Raw genomic sequence first — 21,199 nt, forward strand, 5'->3', positions numbered from 1 at the left:
GAAGGTCTGTTGCTGTGGTTATTTGACAACATTGCTTGAAGATATGATGAAGAATTAGTCAGATATCATCCCCTAAGGTGGGTGTTTTATGGTAAAACCTGTTTCATTCCCTTCTTCTCTTTCTTGAACATTTCTCTTGTTTATCTGTGCATACTCCCTGCTCCCTTTTGTGTATCATCTTCCACTAGATCTTTCCACCTTACCCTTGATCTCTCCAATTTTCATATACATGACCTAATTTCTTTGTACTCTCTGTTAAGACTTGTGCTACCTCTGCTCATACAACTGTAATTTAAATTTCACCAAAATGTTTTGTGGTGTTTCTAGTTTCAGATCTTGCCTTGTATTGAGACTTTGGGTTTTGAATCTGTCTCCTGTTACTAATTTTATGCTGTTAATAATGATGTTACACTTAACCTGTACCTGTATTGAATTTATTTCATATATCAGGCACATGTGTGTTAAATGTTTATCACTTGAATGACAGTTTTGGGCATTTGCATAATACTTCGGTATGACATGTTAATTTAGCTGGTGCTGGTGCAGTTGTGTTATGGGAGCAGCGAACACAGAATGTTGTAGTGACAGGTGATGTGAGAATAATCAGGATATGGGATGCAGAGAGTGAACTCAAAGTGCAGGACATTCCAACTGGTGCTGACTGCTGTGTCACAAGCATTTCCACTGATATTTCAGGTACAGTCACATGTCAAAGAATTCTTCTGAATATTTGGATTTGGATTTTATTCTTTGATGATTACTCATCATTTGTTTATCACTATGTAAAATTTCCCATTTAAGTATGTACAGGGTACTGGATTATAGCCAAAAAACTAAGAAAAATCTAAAATTGACCCTGAATAAGGGAATCCATAATAAGTGGCTGCCTTTCTTAAAAATGCACATTTAAATTAATGCAACTCTAATAACAATAATCCCTCATTCCATCTCCAGGCACACTGTCCATGTTTCTCACCCCCTCAATAATATCAGCCTCCTGATTTATGTGGTACTGTATAATTATGAGTATGTAGGAATCCCACTGTATGAATAGTCTGTATCTTTATGTGTGCATGTTTATTAAATGTTAACATTAAAAAAATAAAAATATATATTTACGACCATGTTTATGACCATTACTGTGCTAAATTGTAGGGGAGTGTCTGAAAAGATGTCTGTCTAGAGAGTTTTTGACTTCCTGTATCATTTGTACTCTGTAATTATCAGTTTTGTATTAATTTAAAATGGTTGGAAACTTGATGCTCAGATATTGGTCATGTTGATACGTGTTGCTCTAGTGAACATTGTAATGAATCTTTGCTTTCCATAAGAGGTGACATGGCAAGTGACTTTTAGCCTCTCAAGAAAGACTTTACTACACGGAATTAATTATTTAGGTAGTTTTGCTGAAAATGGCTCACAAGAAAAAACAATGTGCAGCAAGAAGTATTTAGAAACAGAGTGTATGGATCTGCTAGTGTCATCATGTTTTTCAGAATCCCATCTGATGGTCGCAGGATGTGGAGATGGCTCAGTACGATTGTTTGATCGCCGTTTGTCACCTCAGGAGGCACGGGTTATGACATGGAGGGAACATTCAGTATGGGTTGTAGATGTTAACCTTCGCACTAATCCCCAAGGCAGTGGGAAGGCTGTTAGTGGATGGTAAGAACCATCTATAAATCTCTTCATGTATTAGTTGGGTTTTTGTAATTCTGATTATTAAACAAATCATATGTAGGCTTTAAGGCAAGAGGACACTGAAATGAATGAAGAAATAAAGATTTTTCAAAACAGTCCTTCTTACTTAACCTTTATCATCCTTGAATAAGGAACGTAAATTTCCTTATGCTGTGGCCTCGTGATCAGATTTTAACTTGGCAATAATGAAACTTGTATTGTAAATAATACAATAGGCCTGTTAAGGCCTGTTCGACTGACACATGCCCTGACAATGTTATGGGACGCACAGGTGATAAAGGTTAAAATAAGGCTGTGATGTGATAGGAACATTACTGTTATCAGTGTGTACCTATGTGCAGTGTTATGAGATGAACAGGCATCATTTCTAAATTGTCCTCTCAGCAGATTTCTTCCATCTGATTTTCTTATGCTTATATTCCAAAACTGATTTATTAAAATAATATGGTAGCAAACTAGATATGTCTCTTAATATACTCAACATGATTGCATGGAAATTCCATTGCATGTATTTAATTGTATTTGGAGTATATTACCTATCAGAATTTTGATACATAGTATTGGCACATGTGGGGGGTTACGGGTGACGAAATGGCGGGTTCTAGTTTGGATGATTGGATTTATTCACAGCTTGGTTACACGCACTCACTCAGTTACACTCAAATCACAGCGCTATTGCTGATTTACATACACCTCATAATCCACTGCTGCACTCACCGTTGCACACATGAAGTCTTCTAAATCACCGTTGACATCCTCACAGGCAATCTTCTGTATTCCTCGATCCACTTCGCTTGCTTCCACTGCTCTCAACTGCTCCATACTCGTAACTGCCTCAACACTGACAAGTACTCTCATTATGTAGCTTCCGCACTGAACACACAGTAATCGTGTTTACCGATTGCCTAGCAACAGTCACTGCATGGACTCCTCTGTTGCGTGACGTCACAGCCTAGCGGGAAGGGGTGTTTACCGAGCATTGTTATGCAATGAACACTCATTGCTATGAATATTCCTACACCATGGTCTCAACAATTTCCATTGTTTCATTGCTCAGCAATGGACAACATATAGCACGTTACAGTATATTATCTTGTACATCACTTTTCAAATTTTGTATGTTTAAATGCAGAATTTCCATCAGATGGATTGCTGAAAACTGTTAAAAAACTGTAAACCTCCATTTAAGGTTTCTTTAGGGAGCAGTTCATTTGATTGCGGAACTGAGGAAAATCTTAAATGGAAGTAATTTAATCCAGATTGTTGACTAGAAATCATTGACAATGAACATTAAATAAGGGAAAGCTTTGAACTGAGGAACATTTAGTGGGAGTTTATGTACTGATTCTATTTAAAATACACAAAGCCTTTTTCTCATCAGTCACATTTCAGACTTAAAAGAGAAAATATCTAATTTAATGATCTTTATATTCAAAGTAACTATCTTCTTTCTTGTGTACTTTCATTCATTCATCAGTGGCTGTACAGCCCTTTGTTTGACCCTGGCCTCTTCTTCAGTTTCATAATCTTTTTTGGACAGATGATAGGACTCCTTTTATGAGTGATCAGCCCATCACAAGACCGCTACCTACTCACAGGACAACACACACACACACACAGACATCCATGCCTTAAGTGGGATTCGAACCCATGATCCCAGTGTTCAAGCGAGCAAAGACAATCCATGCCTTAGACTGTGCAGCCACTGTAATTGGCACTTATGTATTTAGTTCATAAAAAATTGCATTCATCGCACATGAACTCTTCCTCGGTAGGCCGTTACTTCTGCGTTACCGGTTCCTCCTGTGTACTATTCCATTTTTTTCCATTTCGGAGGGGGTCGACCCCACCACAATGTCCAATCCTTGTGTATGTCTTCTCTGAGAAATTCTTTATGTCGGCGTAACAGCACTTCCGATGTGGTCCGCACTTGCCAACGTCGTCGTTCCTCCTGGTCTTCCCGCCACTTGCTGGCACGAGACCGTGGCGCCAAGTCCTTTCTCCGGAATCCAAAGTTTCCCTGGGGAGTTTCCTTCTTGAAGGCATTTCTCCGACATCGTGCCACTGTCGCGCGACGGGATGTCTTCCTGCAGATGGCAGCCAAATTCATTCGGGATTCATAATCTCCTCGGGTCCGACATTTCCTGAAGATGTTCCTCCTGAGCCATGCCACTGTTGCACGGCGGGACTCCTTCCTGCGGACGACGGCCAATTTATTCTGGGGTTCACAATTTTCCCATGTCGGATTCTTCATATTTCTCTTGTTTCGGTCCCTACACTGTTTCTTCTTCGGTTCTCTGACCAGCATTACTTTGGCGTCTTGTACGGGTACCTCTCGTAGGTCGGTCGCCTCAGGTTTCATGTCCACTGAGGCCGGCTCTTCATCTTCTGGGTGTGCCTCCATCTCTTGGCAGGCCGTCGTCACTCCAACCATTATCACGATTGGGACCTCTTCTAGACGTACCTCCATCTCTTGGTAGGCTATCATCTTTAATTCCTTTTCTAGATGCACCTCTGTCATTTCTCGGCAGGCCGTCATCTCTTTCTGCCAGGCATCCATATTGGCTTGCAACCTCTTCTCTCTCATGGCGGCTGTCCTTGCTTCGATGGCTCTCATTCTTGCTTGGGTAGCTTTTGTCTCTGCATCCAACATTTCTCCCCAGGCGTCTAATTTGGCCATTAAATCTTCTTTGTCTTTCTTTCGATTGGCCTCTGCCATCGCCTCCCATCTTGCCAGCATTAGGAATAATTTTTCCATATCTTGTTTCTCCATTTTGTAGCAGTATAATTCGTTGAGGTGTGTTCAAGTTCGTATCCCACTTTTGACACCAAATGTGACGTGTTCTTAAGTTCGAATCTTGTTGATCACATGTGTAAGTCCCAGTCCCACTTCTGACACCAATGCAACGTGTTTCGTTACTGAAGACGCCGTTCAGATTGTTAATTGGTTTATTTAACAACCTACAAGTTGTAACTACAATTGATTACAACACTGTTGCGGGGTTTCACAATTTATAACCCTATTCACGATAATCAATTCACTCTGTCCTCAGTAGTATACACGTATTAATTACGATACGAGAGCTATAAAAGTGTCACTGTATCACACACTCCCAATTATTATTCCGTTATCACATACTATCACTGATTATCACACGCGTCCGTTTCTTCTTTCCGCGACGGCTGCTATTTTCCAACTCAACTCTAACGGCTCGCTGCTGGCTAGATTCCAACTCAACTCGTAGGCTGCTGCCTTGAGAACTCATTCACTGCTGACTTGAGAACTCACTTCGGCAGCTGATACACTTTTAACTTGTTCTCTGCTGACTGGAGGACTGTCTTTGGCGACTGATGCCCTTAACTAACTTCAACTGCACTCGGTGACAGCCACATTTCAACTCGCTTTGTAGGCAGTGTAGTTCTCTTATATAGTCACAGCGCTTGCCTGTTACGTAGTCGGTACCACTGTTGCCTGACGCCGTGTCGACAGCGGCGTTGCATGCCATGTCACAGTGGGGGGGGGGGGGGCAGAGCGCTGACTCACCCATCACATCACTGCTGGGTAGGGAGGGGTTGTCCCCCATTGCGCAACATGTCACAATATGTTTCGGCCCCAAACTGCCATCTTCAGGTATCTTGATATGTTACAAATATTTTATTAAATTACATTAAAACTGCTACACTGTCATAGTCCATGTTAAAATCACACGCTGTAGTTCTCTTTTCAAGGTAAAACCAGATAAAATTCTTTATAAATTTTCTATTATATCCACGTTATTTTGGTGCACTTTTTATTTCACCTCACATGGGGTGTCGTCCATTGTTCATAAATGTATGTCTGTCCAGGGTGTTTTTTAGGCAGCTTGTCCCTCACTAGTAAAGACAACATCACACGCTGTGGAGGAAACACACAAACCAGGGGCATATGGCAGTCATAACTGAAAAGTAGGCTATGAATGTGAGGGGCAAGCTGCCGAAAAAACACCTTGGACAGACATACATTAATAACAATGGACGACACCCCTTGTGAGGTGAAATAAAAAATGCATAAAGATAACGTGGGTATAATAGAAATTTTAAAGGATTTTATCTGGTTTTACCTTGAAAAAAGAACTACATCATGTGATTTAACATGGACTAAGACAGTGTAGCAGTTTTAATATAATTTAATAAAATATTTGTAACATCAAGACAGCTGAAGATGGCCGTTTGGGGCCGAAACATGTAGTGTCAAAGCTCATAATGTTAAACTAAAATTAAAATAAGTAGTGAATAAACAAGTGTTGCAATATTGATGGACGATAAATACATGGGTATTAAGTTATTTTTAATTAATCATTCTTTATTTTGAAGTGGTGCTTTGGACAACACTCACTTATGTGTTAAGTTTCAATAGGACGTACAGAATTGTAACATGGGCCGGAAGAGTTAAATTTACAGGAGTACTGAATACCACAAATGTAGGAAATTTCACATCACTACCTGACTGGCAGTTTTATGTGATTCATATGTTATGCAGTTCTTTTCTGTATTAATCTTCACAGTTGATATTTGAACTTAGCCCATTTATTATTTCAAGACCCACTTTTGTTCTAGCATGGCCGGGGATGTAAAGTTGTTTGACCTTCGGATGAATTCTTCAGTGGCAACTTTTGAAACATCTCAGGGAATGACAGCCATGGCGGTTCACACAGCTGCTGACACATTTGCTTGGTATGTTAAAAGTTTCATTATGAAATAAATTGTAAGTAGTTACTATAGGATTCTGACGATGGTGTATAACCCAATATCTCTATGCAAATAAATTGTAATTTATAAGTAAGATGCATTTTCTGACAAAATTAAATTTAGCTCTTTTCAAATATCTTTATTCTATTCTTTGTGCCAGTATTTAATAGTATATACTATTTTCTGCGACCACCTCTGTGGTCTAGTGGTCAGCATTCCTGGCTACAGATCCAGAGGTCCAGGTTCGATTCCCGGCGCAACCATATTTTTTCTGAGAAATAGTGGGTCTGGAACGGGGTCCAGTCAGACTCGTGATGATATTTGAGGAGCTGTTTCAAGGAAATAGCGGCTCTGGTCTGGAAAACCGAAATTAACAGCCATGGGTATTCGTTGCACTGAACATGTGACACCCTCTATCTACAAAAGTTGACACTAAACTTCACTGAAGAACAACAGTCGCTTGGTCGGTATAGTTCACTTGCAAACAAAAATCATTAGTTTTTTTTTCCCCCTACTATTTTCTGCAAGCAGTCACTGGATGCCAACTACTTCATCATTAATTTGGTGCGGACATGTGAAATGCAAATGCAAATATAAAATATAATATAAATATAAATATAAAATGCAAATATAAGAACAACTGATATCAATTAAGATGGGCAGAACATTTTGGAAGAATGGAATATTCCTGTGTCCTAGGGCCACCAATCCAGAGGAAGGAGAGACCAAGGAAAGTCATGGATGCAGTGGACAGCTAGTTTTAATCATTTCATAGTTAGAGTGTTATGTTTGGAAGCCAGAACAGGGCAAATGACCTTATTCATGAAGATGATATTTGATGATCTGATTTTTTCAGTGGCTCTGTGAACCAGTACATAACTATCTACGATATGGAGGGGTCAGCCCTTAACACGATAAAATATCATGAAGGTTTCATGGGGCCAAGGATTGGTCCTGTTAGTTGTCTGGCATTCCATCCACACCGAGTGTGCCTGGCAGCAGGAAGCATGGACAGCTCTATCAGTGTATATTCAATTGACCCGAAGAGATGACCTGCCAATCAGGTCTCCCCTGTAGCCATACAGTTGTGGTGAGACAGTGGGGGGACTGGTAACAGGTAAGCATTAAATTGCTGATAAATATTACAGTTGTTGCACCTATGAATATTACAGGGTGGTTTTATATTTGTCTTTCCCATGGTAAATTGCAATATAGAATGTATTCTGCAACCAATTATGATTTAGATATTTGATAAATGATACATTTGTAATATGTGTTACGTAGCACTGTTGAACAGTGGTTCATAACTAGTCACATGAAGGCAAGACAGTGTGCTTTCTGATATTATAGTTTCTAATATAGCTTCGTTATTTACTAGTTACAGGCAGCATATACAACCAGTTGATTTGCAAGGTGTTTAACAGCTTATAATCTTGACAGATGCAGTTCTTTCATCGATCCCAGCCATCTTTAGAAATGAAGTTGAAATTACACTCTGGTGATCATTAGCAATGTGCATGCAGTAAATCCTCAGTTTAACAGGCTCTGATTTAATGAATTTGGGATTTAACGGACAAAATTCTTCAGTACTTTCCAATTATTCTCTGGTTGATATGTCAGTACATCCCCCTTAATAGTCTGGTTGATGTCATGTATGTGTACTTCATTAGTTATGCTGTGAATGTAAAGCGTATCCAGTACATATATCATTATATCACATATAAAATATTTGTCATGCTCTGTTTGGTTTGTTCTGTGTTACAAATACTTTTTCTTTAATTAATACACCATGGACCAAAAAAATAAAAAGGACAAATTTGAGTGTAAAACAAAAATTAGAATCGAACTATCATGCGTGTTGGTGCATCCATGCGCTAGAGGAGAGAGAGAGAGAGAGAGAAATATGATGTGAAGAAAAAAATTGTCAAATATTTGCAAAGTAAAATACGTGGTGTGTTCAAAAAGTATCGAACCTTCTTTTTTCCCGCGTAAACCAATGAAGCGCAGGAGGCTCCCGTCAGTGGAGATGTGGAGGGGACATTCATGCGCAGTCGTGAATTTTTTCCCGCCCGCAGAAAGCATCTATCGCTGGCAGTTGGCCTATGAGTGAGGATGTGTAGTGAGCGCTTGTCAGATTCCAGTAAGGTGTAAAATGATGGAACAACATGAGCAGCGATATTGCATCAAATTTTGCCAAAAGCTTGGCGATACCCAAGTGGAAACCATTCCCAAGATTCAACAGGCTTTCAGGGATGATGCCATGAGCAACTCATGGATAAAGGAGTGGTACAACCTCTTCAAAGATGGCCGCACATAGTGGACAGCAAACCGTGTTCAGGCAGACACTCAACAAGTCGAAATGAGAATGTCATTGAGTAAGTGTGGACTTTGGTCATGGAGGACTGTCATATCACAGTCTGAGAACTTGCGAAAGAGATAGGGGTAGGCACTGGATTGGTACATTCAATTTTGACCAAGGATTTGGGCATGAGGAGAGTGTCTGCGAAATTTGTACCGAAATGCTAACAATGGAGCAGAAGCAACGCCGTCTGGAAATCGCACAGGACATGCTGGACAATGCAAACAGTAACCCCAACTTTCTGAACACCGTGATCATAGGCGATGAGTCGTGGGTTCATGGGTACAACCCAGAAACCAAGATGCAGTCGTCACAGTGGAAATATCCGACATCCCCGAGGCCAAAAAAAGCACGGCAGTTCCGCAGCAATGTCAAGGTGATGTTGGCCGTTTTCTTCGACTCCCGTGGGGTTGTGCATCATGAGTACGCACCACAAGGCCAAACCATCACAAAGGAATACTACCAGGAGGTCCTTCGTCACCTTCGTGATGCTGTGTGGTGCAAACAACCGGATCTGTGGGCAGCAAAAACTTGGCAGCTCCATCATAACGCACCCGCCCATTCTGCACATCTGATTTAGACTTTCGTCGCCAAACACATCCTGTGGTTCGTCAGGCTCCGTGTGACTTTTCGCTATTTCCCAAGCTGAAAATGCCGCTGAAAGGAACTCGATTTGAGTCAAGAGAAGACATCATGAAGAATATGACAGCCTGGCTGATCACCATTCCAAAAGACACGTTCCAGAAGTGTTTCCAACAATGGCGGAAGCGCTGGGAGAAGTGTGTGCATTACCAAGGAGACTACTTTGAAGGGGATTAGGGTTTTGTACCTCCAAATCAATAAATGTATTTCTGCTGACCAAAGGTTCGATACTTTTTGAACACACCACGTATATGTTAAAAAAAGTGTTTTACTGTGATGCAAATGCTCCATATAAACTAAGAAAACATGAAAATGGCATAAGAATCTTCACTGGAAGATGCTATATTGAAATGGTGTATGCAACCATGTTATTGCAATGTTGATGGGTACGAGAGGCAGAGTTTAAACCTGCACCAAACATGCTAGCAAATCACATGAAAATCAGTTTCAAAGTGAGTAATGGGTGGCTTCAGCAGTTTTGTAAACGGCATGGGATTATGAACAAAAGAACTAATGGAGAAGCTTTGAGTGCCCTGATGGAGGAAACAGAACCATTTAGATAAAAACTGACTAAAATTGTAGATGACAAGAATTTTTTAAAGTCTCAAATCTACAATGTGGGTGAGACTGGTTTGTTTATGGCATTCATTTCCAGAAAACACCCAGACCTACAAGCATGAAATGTCGACTCCTGGGAGGAAAATAATCAAGGAGAGGATCTTGGCACTACTTTATGCAAACACTGATGGTTCACATCGATTAATGCCAGTTATTGTTGGCATGTCATTCCTCCGAAGAGTCCTGCAAGATCATGTGAAACAACTACCTGTCATATATCATTATTAAAAAATAAACATGGTTTACATTGGCCATTTTTCACAATTACTTTTTGAACATTTTGTGTCAGGCATATTAAGTTGTCCTGGGCATACCACCACAAAATGTAGAACCTCTTTTTGTGTTAGACAGTGCTTGTGACCATCCAGCTGAGAGTGTTTAATGCACTCAAGATGGAAATTCTAGGTATATGTTTCTGCTGAAAAATATGACATCCATCATCCAGCACTTGGATCAAGATGATACTTGCAACAAAACAGCTATACAGGAAAATGTTCTTGGAGGAGGCAATTGTATCGGAAGATGAAACTGACAAAAATGAAGACACAAGGGCAACATATTTCACAAAGTATATGTATGTATGTATGTGATAACGGAGAAAATGAAGAAGTTTTGGCTCACAATAAAATGGACAAAGAAAATGATGATGATGAGGAGGAGGAGGAGGAAGAAGAAGAAGAAGGGCCACTGATTTAAAATCTCATCAAGACGACTTGATCCCCTTTATTGATTCATCATCTGATCCTGAATTTCAGCCACATTAATCCCATTTCTGAGCTGTGACAGAGATTATTATTCAGAGGCCCCAAACTTCAAAAACGCGATTGAAATTGGATGCTTTCTTCAAGCCAGTTAGCCAACCAAAACATGTGTCACCTCAGCCTAGCACCTCCTCGGCTAATGGTGTCACCCTCTTGCCAGGACTGGCAACAAACATGGAAGAGGAGCAAAGTGATTCCTCTTCTGAATAGACTACATATCGTTTATTTTGTTTTTGGATTGTTAAATGAGAGATGAATAATTTATTATTATGTATTGTTATTTTCTAATGCATGATATGTAATAGCAAAATTTTTCATATTTCACATAAATACAGGTTGTGTTTTGCTTCAGAATACATCACTTGTTACTTAATGGACTTTTGGTTTCATACAGATGCTATTTTACAGACATTTGGGAATATTGGACACCCCCCTCCCCAGTTAGTCCTTTAAGTCAAGGAAGGATATACTGTATTATCAATAAGTAATTGCCATGGCTGTAAATGGATTTAGGCCTGTGTGATGAACAGTCAAGAAAATGAAGGGCATTCAGTATTAAGGACAAAATACATATTATGGCACACAGTGATATGCATACAAGCATACTTATGTTGAATTAACATCACTGATAGACCTTGAAATATCAGCATTGCATGCAGTAATGATAAATCATACCTAAATGGAGAAGTCGTATATTCAGTGTGGGCCTTTCCAAGGAAGAAAATTTCTCCATTCCTATTAGTTGAATTGGAGATTTCACTTGCTGTGTGGTTTAACCAGGTCTGCATGTGCACTGTCAAAGTGAGTGGCCCTCAGCTGAAACAGAAGGTGCTATATCTTAGTGCACAGACTGGGGGTAGGTAATGTCACTGCTGACATTGGCTGGATAGATAGGTTCAAAATACAGCATAAAATCATATGACAGAACCCAGACAGAGCAGAAATGTAAATCTTGAAACAGTGGATGAATGGAAAAGCTGTTGGAAGAATTACATGGACACAAACCACAAGATTTGTACAACATAGTTCCCCCTTCCCCTTTTTATGTACCATCCATCAGAATACTTGCTGTAGGGGGAAATCTTGCAGTGGTGGCAAAAAATCATAGGATATCGTGCTGAGGAAAGTCTAGCTTCCTTTGGCTGTTCAAGGATGATAAATAATCGAAGACACCAGAAATACATGGTATACCCTGTGGGTGTGGTCAGGTCTGCATTGGACAAACAGGCTGTTAGATCAACACTAGGATAAAGGAGCACCATTAGCATGTATGTCTAGTTCGTCTGGACAAATTGGGCTTGGTGGGGCACAGCATCAACTTGGAACACTGCATCCAGCTCCAGATCATCAGCAGCCTCTTTATCAAATCCAGATATCTGGGCTGTATCATCAGAAGCAATTGAGATTTAGGTCCATCCCAGCACCATGACAGAAGGAAGGCTTCTGCCTAAACAAGTAATGGAAACCAATGTAATAGAAAACTTTGAAACTCTCCAACGTGAAGTCAGTAGTAGAACTTGTGGCTTGATCTTATTATTTTGAAGACTGGAAAAGGAATGAAGTTTCTGCTTCATGATATTAAGATAAGTTGATCCAAAATTGTCTGTATCAAATGTCTGTGATTAGTACAAGTAAAAGTTATTTGAAACATTGTATTTCTTCATTTGATTGGTGTTAAGTGATCACTCAAAATAGCAATTTCAGTGCCAAAATTATTGTTTTGATTGCCATTAAGCAAAGTTTCCTGCTTTAATGAAGTATTTATCAGAATACAAAATGAGGTTTCCCCCAAATGTAGGATTATGTTAAATTTGCAATTAAATATTTGTTATTTTTTTAAAATGTTGATTTTCAGATATTACAGTGCTGTAGAAGATGGTCCTTGGGGGGGGGCTTATTCACCTGGCTTTTTTTAAATTATACAAAGTTTTTTTTTTCTGAAACCTAATTTGATTGGGAAGTAGGGTAGTTTGTTTTCTGTGCACACAATGTCAGAATTGAAGGTATTTCTTTCGTGGTGCAGGTAAATAGAATCCAAAAGTTCAGCACTTCTGTAACACAAAATCTATCACAGGACTCAATACGTAACCTGTCTGCATTACTAAAACCTTCAGATTCTTATTAATGGTTTCTTCCCATCTATATGGCTGTCTCTCAAGTGGTTCTTTTGCTAGAGGCTTCTCAACTATACTTGCATCTTTGCTTCTCAAGTTATGACTTGCAGTCCATAAAGTCCCATCTAACCACCCTCTCTGGTCTACCCCTGTCTAGGAGAGAGCTTTCATTCCAGAATCTGAGAGCAGCTTACCCCCCGCAAGTTTTAACGATTGAGAAATATACATCACATGATACCCTCTGAATTTCCTCATCAGTCCAGTGGGTTGTTTCATTGTATTTTTATTGCCTAGTTCATGGAGGCAGTGTGCAGTATCTTTCCCACTTTGTCACATGGTTTCTCCTTCTCTTGAGCTTCCACTAATGCTGGATGATGATGCCAGAACACAGCTACACAGGCGCATGTTTAAGGTCTTGGTCCCCATCAAACAACTACTGTGCTTCAGCTGGCACCAACTACAAAATTTAGAAGAACCCTAATTATAGCAACAAAACAGCAGAGCTTAGACTTGAATATAAAACTTGAAATAATACATCTATGTAAAATCAGCAGCTCATCAAAAAGCAAAATAGGAGAGCAATATGGATTAACATCTTCAGAATTTTCCCCCTGTTGGAGAAGACAAAATACCGTATATACTAAATCTGAACAAAGTAACATTGTTCGAGTGAAAGTCATTCCATGTTCTTGATTTGTCATTGTGTAACAAACATGACCTGTGCTATCAGTATAATGTCATAAGTGTGGGAACTTCAGATGTATATATGTATGTTATAAAAAGTTACTTTCATTATTAGAGTGGTAACTTATATCTGTTCATTTGATTAGACTAGAATGGCAGTTGTGGGCTCATTTACAATATATGTATCACTACCATAATGTGTTTTATGGCTAGTAGTGAAGTATAATGGCTGTGTCACAACCATTTCTTACATATGTAATGCCAAAAGGTGCATGTATTACAGTCATGGCATATATAGAGCAACGTATGTTGGTCTGTTACTGCAGTTTGATATGAGTTGATGCATTTATTCTCACATCTGTACACGCAGTGAATTATGAATGAAATGTGGGTAAGACTTTCACTCGTAAATAAATGAACCTAATTAGCAGTTGATTATGAGTAGTGAGTTTAAGAAAATCCATAACTCTTCGATTCGATAATGCTAATAATGACGACGAGAATGTTGATTTTTTTTTGTACATATCCCTGTGATAACTAGTCCAAAGAAAGAGAAATATTGCTGTACCCACATAATTATTTGAACCATACAAATATACTGTATTGTATACATGGTGTCCCAGGTGTTTGGTGCCATACTTCAGGAACGTATTGAGGGTTCCCTATAGAACAACTTTGAAATAGGAACCCATGTCCGCAAACGTAAAATAGCAGTGCTAGGGCGGCATTTAATATCATTTTGTTTAAACTTGGCACCTCAATGTCGAAGAGCATGCACAGGCATATTTCCCCCTCCAAACTCTTAAGACTCGCCTGGTAGAGCAGATGTTGGAATTGGTGCCCTCCATTTTCAATGCATGCGTTAACATCGACGAAAGAAACTTTAGCACATCCTTTCAAATATTCCAGGTGTCTCACAGATCATGTCACATGCAACAAGTATTCTGGCCAACTGCTCAAATTCGTTATCCACAGGTGTGTCATAGATGAAGCTTTTCACATGGCCCCAGACAATAGTCCAGAGGTGTCAAGTCTGGAGATCGGGGTGGCCAAGGCACTGGGCCTCCTCTTCCTATCCATTGACCATGAAAAGCAGCATCCAGGTAGTCTCGTGATACAATGCTGAAGTGTCATGCTGTATCCACATTTACCTCCACACAATCCGTGGCACGTCTTCTAGCAAGGTCAGAAGGATATGTTCCAGGAACACCTTGTAAAAGGGCCCATTGAGTTGCGGTGATAGGAGGAAAGGCCCAATCAAGTGATCACCAATGATGCCCGCCCAGACAGTGGGGTACGTGGTGGTGTAGTGGTTAAGGTACTATGCTACAAGCCGGAAGGTCGCGGGTTCAAGTCCCGATGAGGTCATTGGATTTTTTTCAATTGACCTAATCCTTCCAGCCGCACTAGGCCCTGGGGTTTACTCAGCCTCTAACAGAAATCAATACCAGGAATTAATTAAATCGTTTTCCTGGAGAGAGAAGCGCGGCCGGCGCGTAAGGCTGACATCTTTGAGCCAATTGTCAAGGTAATGTGTGACCCTTAACAACTCATAACCCTATGGGCCTTCACGGTCTGTTACAGGGATAGCTTTACTTTACTTTACTTTACCTAGCGCTGGGTTCCTGTTTCAAAGCTATTCTATAGGGAACCATCAGTATGCTCCTGAAGTATGGCACCAAACTCCTGGGACATCCTGTATAATTGAAAGTCAAGAGATGAACTTACATTTATGTATTTCAACCATTTTTGGATATTATAAGTATTCATTAGAATAAGCGTTTTTATGAATTTTATAAATTATTGTAATATGAGTTTGCACGCCATCAGTTTCACTTGAATTAGTTTTATGTGTCAAGATCTACCAGTATGGCAATAATGTCTAACAGGTGGTTGCACAGACATAATTGATATATTGTGTAATAATCAATTTATAGTTTTTGCTAGCTAGCTAGGCAAATTTCTCTACATAAAATGAACACCAGTGAAAGATTCAGAACCACGAAGGGACACTTGGAAGCTCGGTTTACACCAAAGTGAGGTATACCCTTCCATTCTTGTTGGCTTTTCAAGACTGGATATATCTTATTTCTGTATGGCTTCTGTTTGGATAAATGCACTATTGTACCATTTTGGTACTTTATATGTTAAAGCTTTAAAGCAAGACAAAATGATAAAACTGTTATGCCTGGTCTTCACAGCCATAATATACAAAGCTTTATGTTACAGTGGTACTGTGTGTTGTTAATGCTTGCTTAATATGCTTCTGGTAACACCTGATATAGATCCTTGACTGCCACGTGAATTTGTCTACAGACCATAAATCAGTATATGACAGAAGATACTGAGCTGTAGGCTTCTTTTGTGCCACATAACAAGCTGTTTTCATAAGCAACATGATACTCTGAACATATGCTATTTCACTTAGAATCAGCATTAATTACAGGATGCCAAGAAGAATATCTGAACCCAAGGGAAGGAAAAGGAAGCTGAAAGAAAACTGAATAATGAAGAGCTTAATGAATTTTACCCTTCAATAAAATATGAAAGGATAAGACAAAGATAACAAGGATGGGGTATCTAGCATGTACAGAAGAAATGAGAAATGCAAACAAAACGTTAATATTAAAGTGGATCTTTAATAAACAGGGTGCAAGCATATGGACTAAATTCATCTCTCTCAGAATATGGTCCAGTGATAAGCTCTTCTGAACACAGTAATAAACCTTCAGGTTTGATAATAGCAAGGCATTTCTTGGCAAGCTGAGCAATTATTAGCTTCTTAGGAATGACACTTCTCCATGGAATTTATTTGTTAGCTGTCACTATTGATTCAAAATGAATGCAAAATGTGAAACCATGTTATCTGGGTTTGTGTACTGAGGAAATCCGTTGCCTGTTTTGATTTAATAGTTGATGAGAATAATATGATGTAGTTACTTCCGTAATGTAAAAATATCCTGCATATTTGAATTACTGGTAATGTGTAGTTTCTTTGGAAAAAATGTGTCATAAAGTGGAGATTTATGAAATCATGTTAATAAACTTGCTAGTCTGCATTCCATGCTATTTTAACCATGAATTCTAATTTTTAAACTGTCATATTACAAGGACTAAATAATGCAGTAGTTCAGTATTAAACACTAGTTGAAGAGGCCCATTGAAGAGTCAGTGGGAAGTGTCATACAAACTTTATCACCTACTTTCTTTCTTTCTGTATTTCTTTCCTCTTCCTTTTATCTGTCCTAGATGTGAAAGCACATACATGTCAAGGCTGTGTGATGTTTAATGCCATCTATCAGTGACAGACTAATTACGTCCTCTCTGAGTGCATCACATATATGCACACAGTCAATCATAAACAGTCTCCTGTCACATATGAATGTAGATTTTTGTAAGAAGTGGGTAAACCTCAGTTCACATAACACAAAAAGAAATATGATTGATGCAAACCACAGTGCAACAAAATTTAAAAATTCCTGTTTCATTTCATTGCATTTATACAGCATATGCAGTATTTAAGTTTAATATATGCCATAATGCAGAGTAGCATGTTAAAGCTGCAGTCGCATAGTACATAAGTAGAAAGGTTCCTGTAGCCAGAACTTGTCACACTGTAGTGATGTCACTGAGCTGCATCTGTATCATGCCAGGCACACAAATTGTTTACCCTGTCATGATCATAAAGTGGGACTGAAATTGTGTGAGTAGTTCCTTACGAAACACCTCTCACAAAGCTGCTCAGAGTTGCATTAACCAGAAGTTGTTTTTGTTATATTGAGCTCTACAATTATGTTTCCTTTAAGAAAATTTTGTAATGGCATATTGAAATACATTCTGACTTATAAGTTGAAGTCTGTACAAGATTATATACCTGTTCATAAAAGTTTGTAGTTGTAATTAGCTTCATTGTATACAGTTAGCTGTATTTAATATCAACACTTAGATCCAGTAATGTGTATGCCATTGCCACTTTCTTCATAAGTACAGTAAAGCCTTATTAATGCTGTCACGTGTATGGGGTATGCATGACAGGTTCTAGTTCGGTTACAAGTTCTCTTGATCACACTAAATTATAATGCTATCACTATTCTACACACTTTCAGTTCACCGTTGCACACGCACTTGGATTCTCCATCTTCACTAGTTGTCTCCTGGCAGTGGATCTCAACACAGAAACTAGCACTTCAAATCACTATGAAATCTATTTGTTATTTCACCTTCAATCACTCTGAAACCTCAGTACTAAAAATTAATTGAACATATATAATTTTTACTGTCAACGCAATACTTTATTATTTATTTATGTATATAGCACACACTACATGTTTCAACCTCAAATGGGTCATCTTCAGGTGCTACAGGTTTCTCACATACTCTTACCAAACTTCAATGTTAACTTTCTGATTTTTATAAATGGCTCATACAAGTTAGTTCCTATTGAATTCACAAACTAGACAAAACTTGTAAGAGACTTGGGTTAAAATTAACAATAAAATATAATAAAATAAGAATAAAAGTAGTACATATGATAAAAGTCTTATATGTAACAATACTGTTAGTTCCTTGGAACTCTAGCCATGGTAGAGGGGTCATACCATCTCTCATGGAGTGGGGGGAGCAGTCTTATCAGCTTATGTCAGTGTGGGTACTACCAGTTTGGAATGTAGTGTCTTGGAGTGTGGTCAGGTGTATAGTACTACTCCTGGTCTCCGTAGGTAATGTTTTCTGCTCGGGGAGTAGCTCAGAACGTCACCACAGCAAGCGTACAGCTTCACGTGCTCCACAACAGCGTTTGCCTTTCCTTGCGGCTAAAGTTAAAAGCCACTAACTATACATTAAACCTAATTTAATAATTAGGTGATCCTAACTCCACAATTTGATATTTAAAAATGATCTTTCAAAATGTTATAAGATGTGAGTAGCTTCATGTTAGTTACTGCAGTAGACCACGCCTAGGCTTTGTCAAATTTCTTCTAGTGTTTGCTGCACTGGCTCGCCATGTTAGTATCATAATGTTACCATTTTCCTAGAGAATAGATCCCTCTTCTTTCATGTTGTCGGGAGCCAGTGGTTAATGTGTGCTGTTTACATTATGCGGTTCATTGCAGTGTGTGGTTCATACTACAGTAGTAATGTATAATAAACTTGACAAGACCTCATTTGTTTTAGGTTGACTGAGAAATATGGAAAAATTCTGTGTGTGTTGTTTAGAAGAACGCAGTTTAAAGAGGTTGTCAGCACATAGCACTAGGGCATATCATTTGAGGTTCTAAACAGGTCAGATGTGTAATAACTTGATACCTCTTGATACAGTGAACTCCCCATTATCTGGCATATATGGGGAATAGTGTGTCCTGGGTATGTGAATCTGCTGATTGCATGAGACAGACTTTTACAGATACCCAATATAAAGACAAAACAGTATACTTTTGATTTGGTTCTTGTGTCAGAGTTTTCCTAAGGTATATAATAGATTGATGGGTCATGAATGATGTTGGATACATGTACTGTAATGTGACCAGTTCTGGCCTCTGCTGAGGACAGATCATGGTTAGCGCTGCTAATAGCATCTAGAAGAGTCAATGTATGCACTTAGCAAATTTGTTTTTGAATAAATTTATATAAATGGTAAATTCTCTTTGAAATTTTTGCAGGTTGGATGAAAATTTCAGATGCTTGAATACCGGATAACTGGGAATTTACTGTACTGTAATATAGCAGTGTATATAATGAAATAGGGGATGGAATAAAAAATAATTATGAACTTATAAGAACTTGTGTTACGGTAAATATGAGAAGCAATCTTACATATTAAGCTCCATATTATTCAGTCTTTTCATGATATCTGGTGATACTAGACACATTAATGAGGTTTTACTGTGTTTAGAATCATATTCTAGGGATATATTTTTAGGTGGGTGTGTTACTTTAATTTGCACTTTTAAAGCTACAGATTTACATTTCACATGCGAGAAAACATTATCCCACATAGATAACAGAGGTTAGCTTTCTCTGTATTATTCATGGCTGACATCATAAATTCCATTATATTGAAATCACACTGCAAAGTGCAGTCTTCGTTTTAGATTATACAGCTTTTTACATGAAACACTGAACAAATTCATGTCACTGAAACAGTAATGAAAGAACATAACTGGAAATCCTCATGGTCTGGGGCAGATATGTTCTGTGGGATAAGTCCACTTATATTATTGTGCGAACATTAAAGGCATAGATTGTATACCATTATATAGTGTAGAAATTCTGTTTTCCCTGTGATTAATGCTAATTCACTTTATAATCTGAAACAGCACTTGATGGAGTACCAGGTACCGAAAGAAAAGTTGAAAGATGGAGGTGAAGAGCATATACAAATATGCAGCTGCAGGAAGGAAAATTTACACTTCTGTTAAGCTATTCTTCACACTGAACCTTTAGAAAAGAAAAGAGTGTTTTTAGGTGCCTATTTATTTTTAAGGCTGAGTTGGCAGTTTCCCTCTTCAGATAGAGAAAGAAAATAAAGGCACACCTGAAAATTCTGAAGAGAGAGAAATTGAAGAGCAAGTATAGTAAATGTAATGCTGGTGCCACTACTGACATTTAATAACCTCGTAGCTGTCATGTACTTATGGAATGGAGGAGTTCAACTTGTACTCTTGTTATACAGACTAGGGAGTGAACCCACAACCTCCTGATTCCTAAATCAAAAGACCATAATAAATAGGTTCTTAATTGTAACAAGTATTCACAGAGCAAATGTGAAAACAGTATACAGAAAGTTTTGAGTCAGTGTTAGTAATGAATCTAATATGCCGGAAACATTGTCCAGCATAACAGCAGTTTAATTTTATTACATGTAACATTGTTACAGTTTGTATTTGATTGATTCATATGTGACTCTATATAATGTAAGTACACATACTATATGTCATATAGAACACTTGTTCAAGGTATGTAAAGCAATAGTGAAAAACAGACTTGCCTTCAGAGTAGCATGGTCTTTGAGCCTCTTACTGCCAGGCTCAGTGTTACAGCATGTGTAAGGATTATTAAAAATGTAATAACTGTTATAAGAGACATCTCTTTGCTAAAGATAAGAAGCAGAAAAATGTTAAAAAAAAAATAATCTGTGTGGTCTGAGTTGGAGGTTATCACAGCAGTGACTATTATGAGTGTGATTTTCTACAATTTAACACCATATACAGTAGAACTTGGTTATAACGTCATCAAAGGGACCTAAAAATAGTGTCGTTATAAACGAATGTCGCTGTAACCGAAATGGGCACTTCCACAGTAGCCTTATGTTAGTCACGTAAAAATCTACCAAAAACCGAGTGAAAATGTTGCATTTTTTAGTGAAATACGTAGTTAAGTACAGACTAACGTAACATTAACGTGGAATTGCCCAAATGTGTAATATCAAAGACATATTACAGCGCTTTTCACTGACAATACACACCGCACTAATACTGTATATTAAAGGTAGGCCTACTCACCAAATTACAGTAGATTACATCAATTGTTGTGCCTTACTGTACCTAGATACGAGTACAGTAATCAGTTATCTTCATCTGTTTCCTGTTACTTGC

The 21,199-nt window shown here is 38.5% G+C and overlaps 1 protein-coding gene across 8 annotated transcripts in view; it reads left to right on the forward strand.

The window, feature by feature from the left end:
* The window catches only part of LOC111873291 (regulatory-associated protein of mTOR), a 121,620-nt gene that overhangs the window by 76,607 nt on the left and 23,814 nt on the right, over positions 1-21,199 (forward strand). The window contains exons 23-27 of one of the 8 annotated variants that reach the window (XM_023867886.2): positions 532-696; positions 1,497-1,665; positions 6,298-6,414; positions 7,286-7,546; positions 16,054-19,243. In XM_023867886.2, the coding sequence (XP_023723654.1) occupies positions 532-696; positions 1,497-1,665; positions 6,298-6,414; positions 7,286-7,481 (647 nt within the window). In that variant the 3' untranslated portion in view covers positions 7,482-7,546; positions 16,054-19,243. Of the gene's footprint in view, positions 1-531; positions 697-1,496; positions 1,666-6,297; positions 6,415-7,285; positions 7,547-10,085; positions 11,557-13,278; positions 13,345-16,041; positions 19,244-19,264; positions 20,883-21,199 lie in introns of those variants that run through there. The other 7 variants (XM_023867880.2, XM_023867881.2, XM_033755031.1 and 4 more) reach the window with 7 other exon arrangements.

This window comes from Cryptotermes secundus, unplaced genomic scaffold (assembly GCF_002891405.2).
Source record: "Cryptotermes secundus unplaced genomic scaffold, Csec_1.0 scaffold131, whole genome shotgun sequence".
Taxonomy (NCBI): Eukaryota; Metazoa; Arthropoda; class Insecta; order Blattodea; family Kalotermitidae; genus Cryptotermes; species Cryptotermes secundus.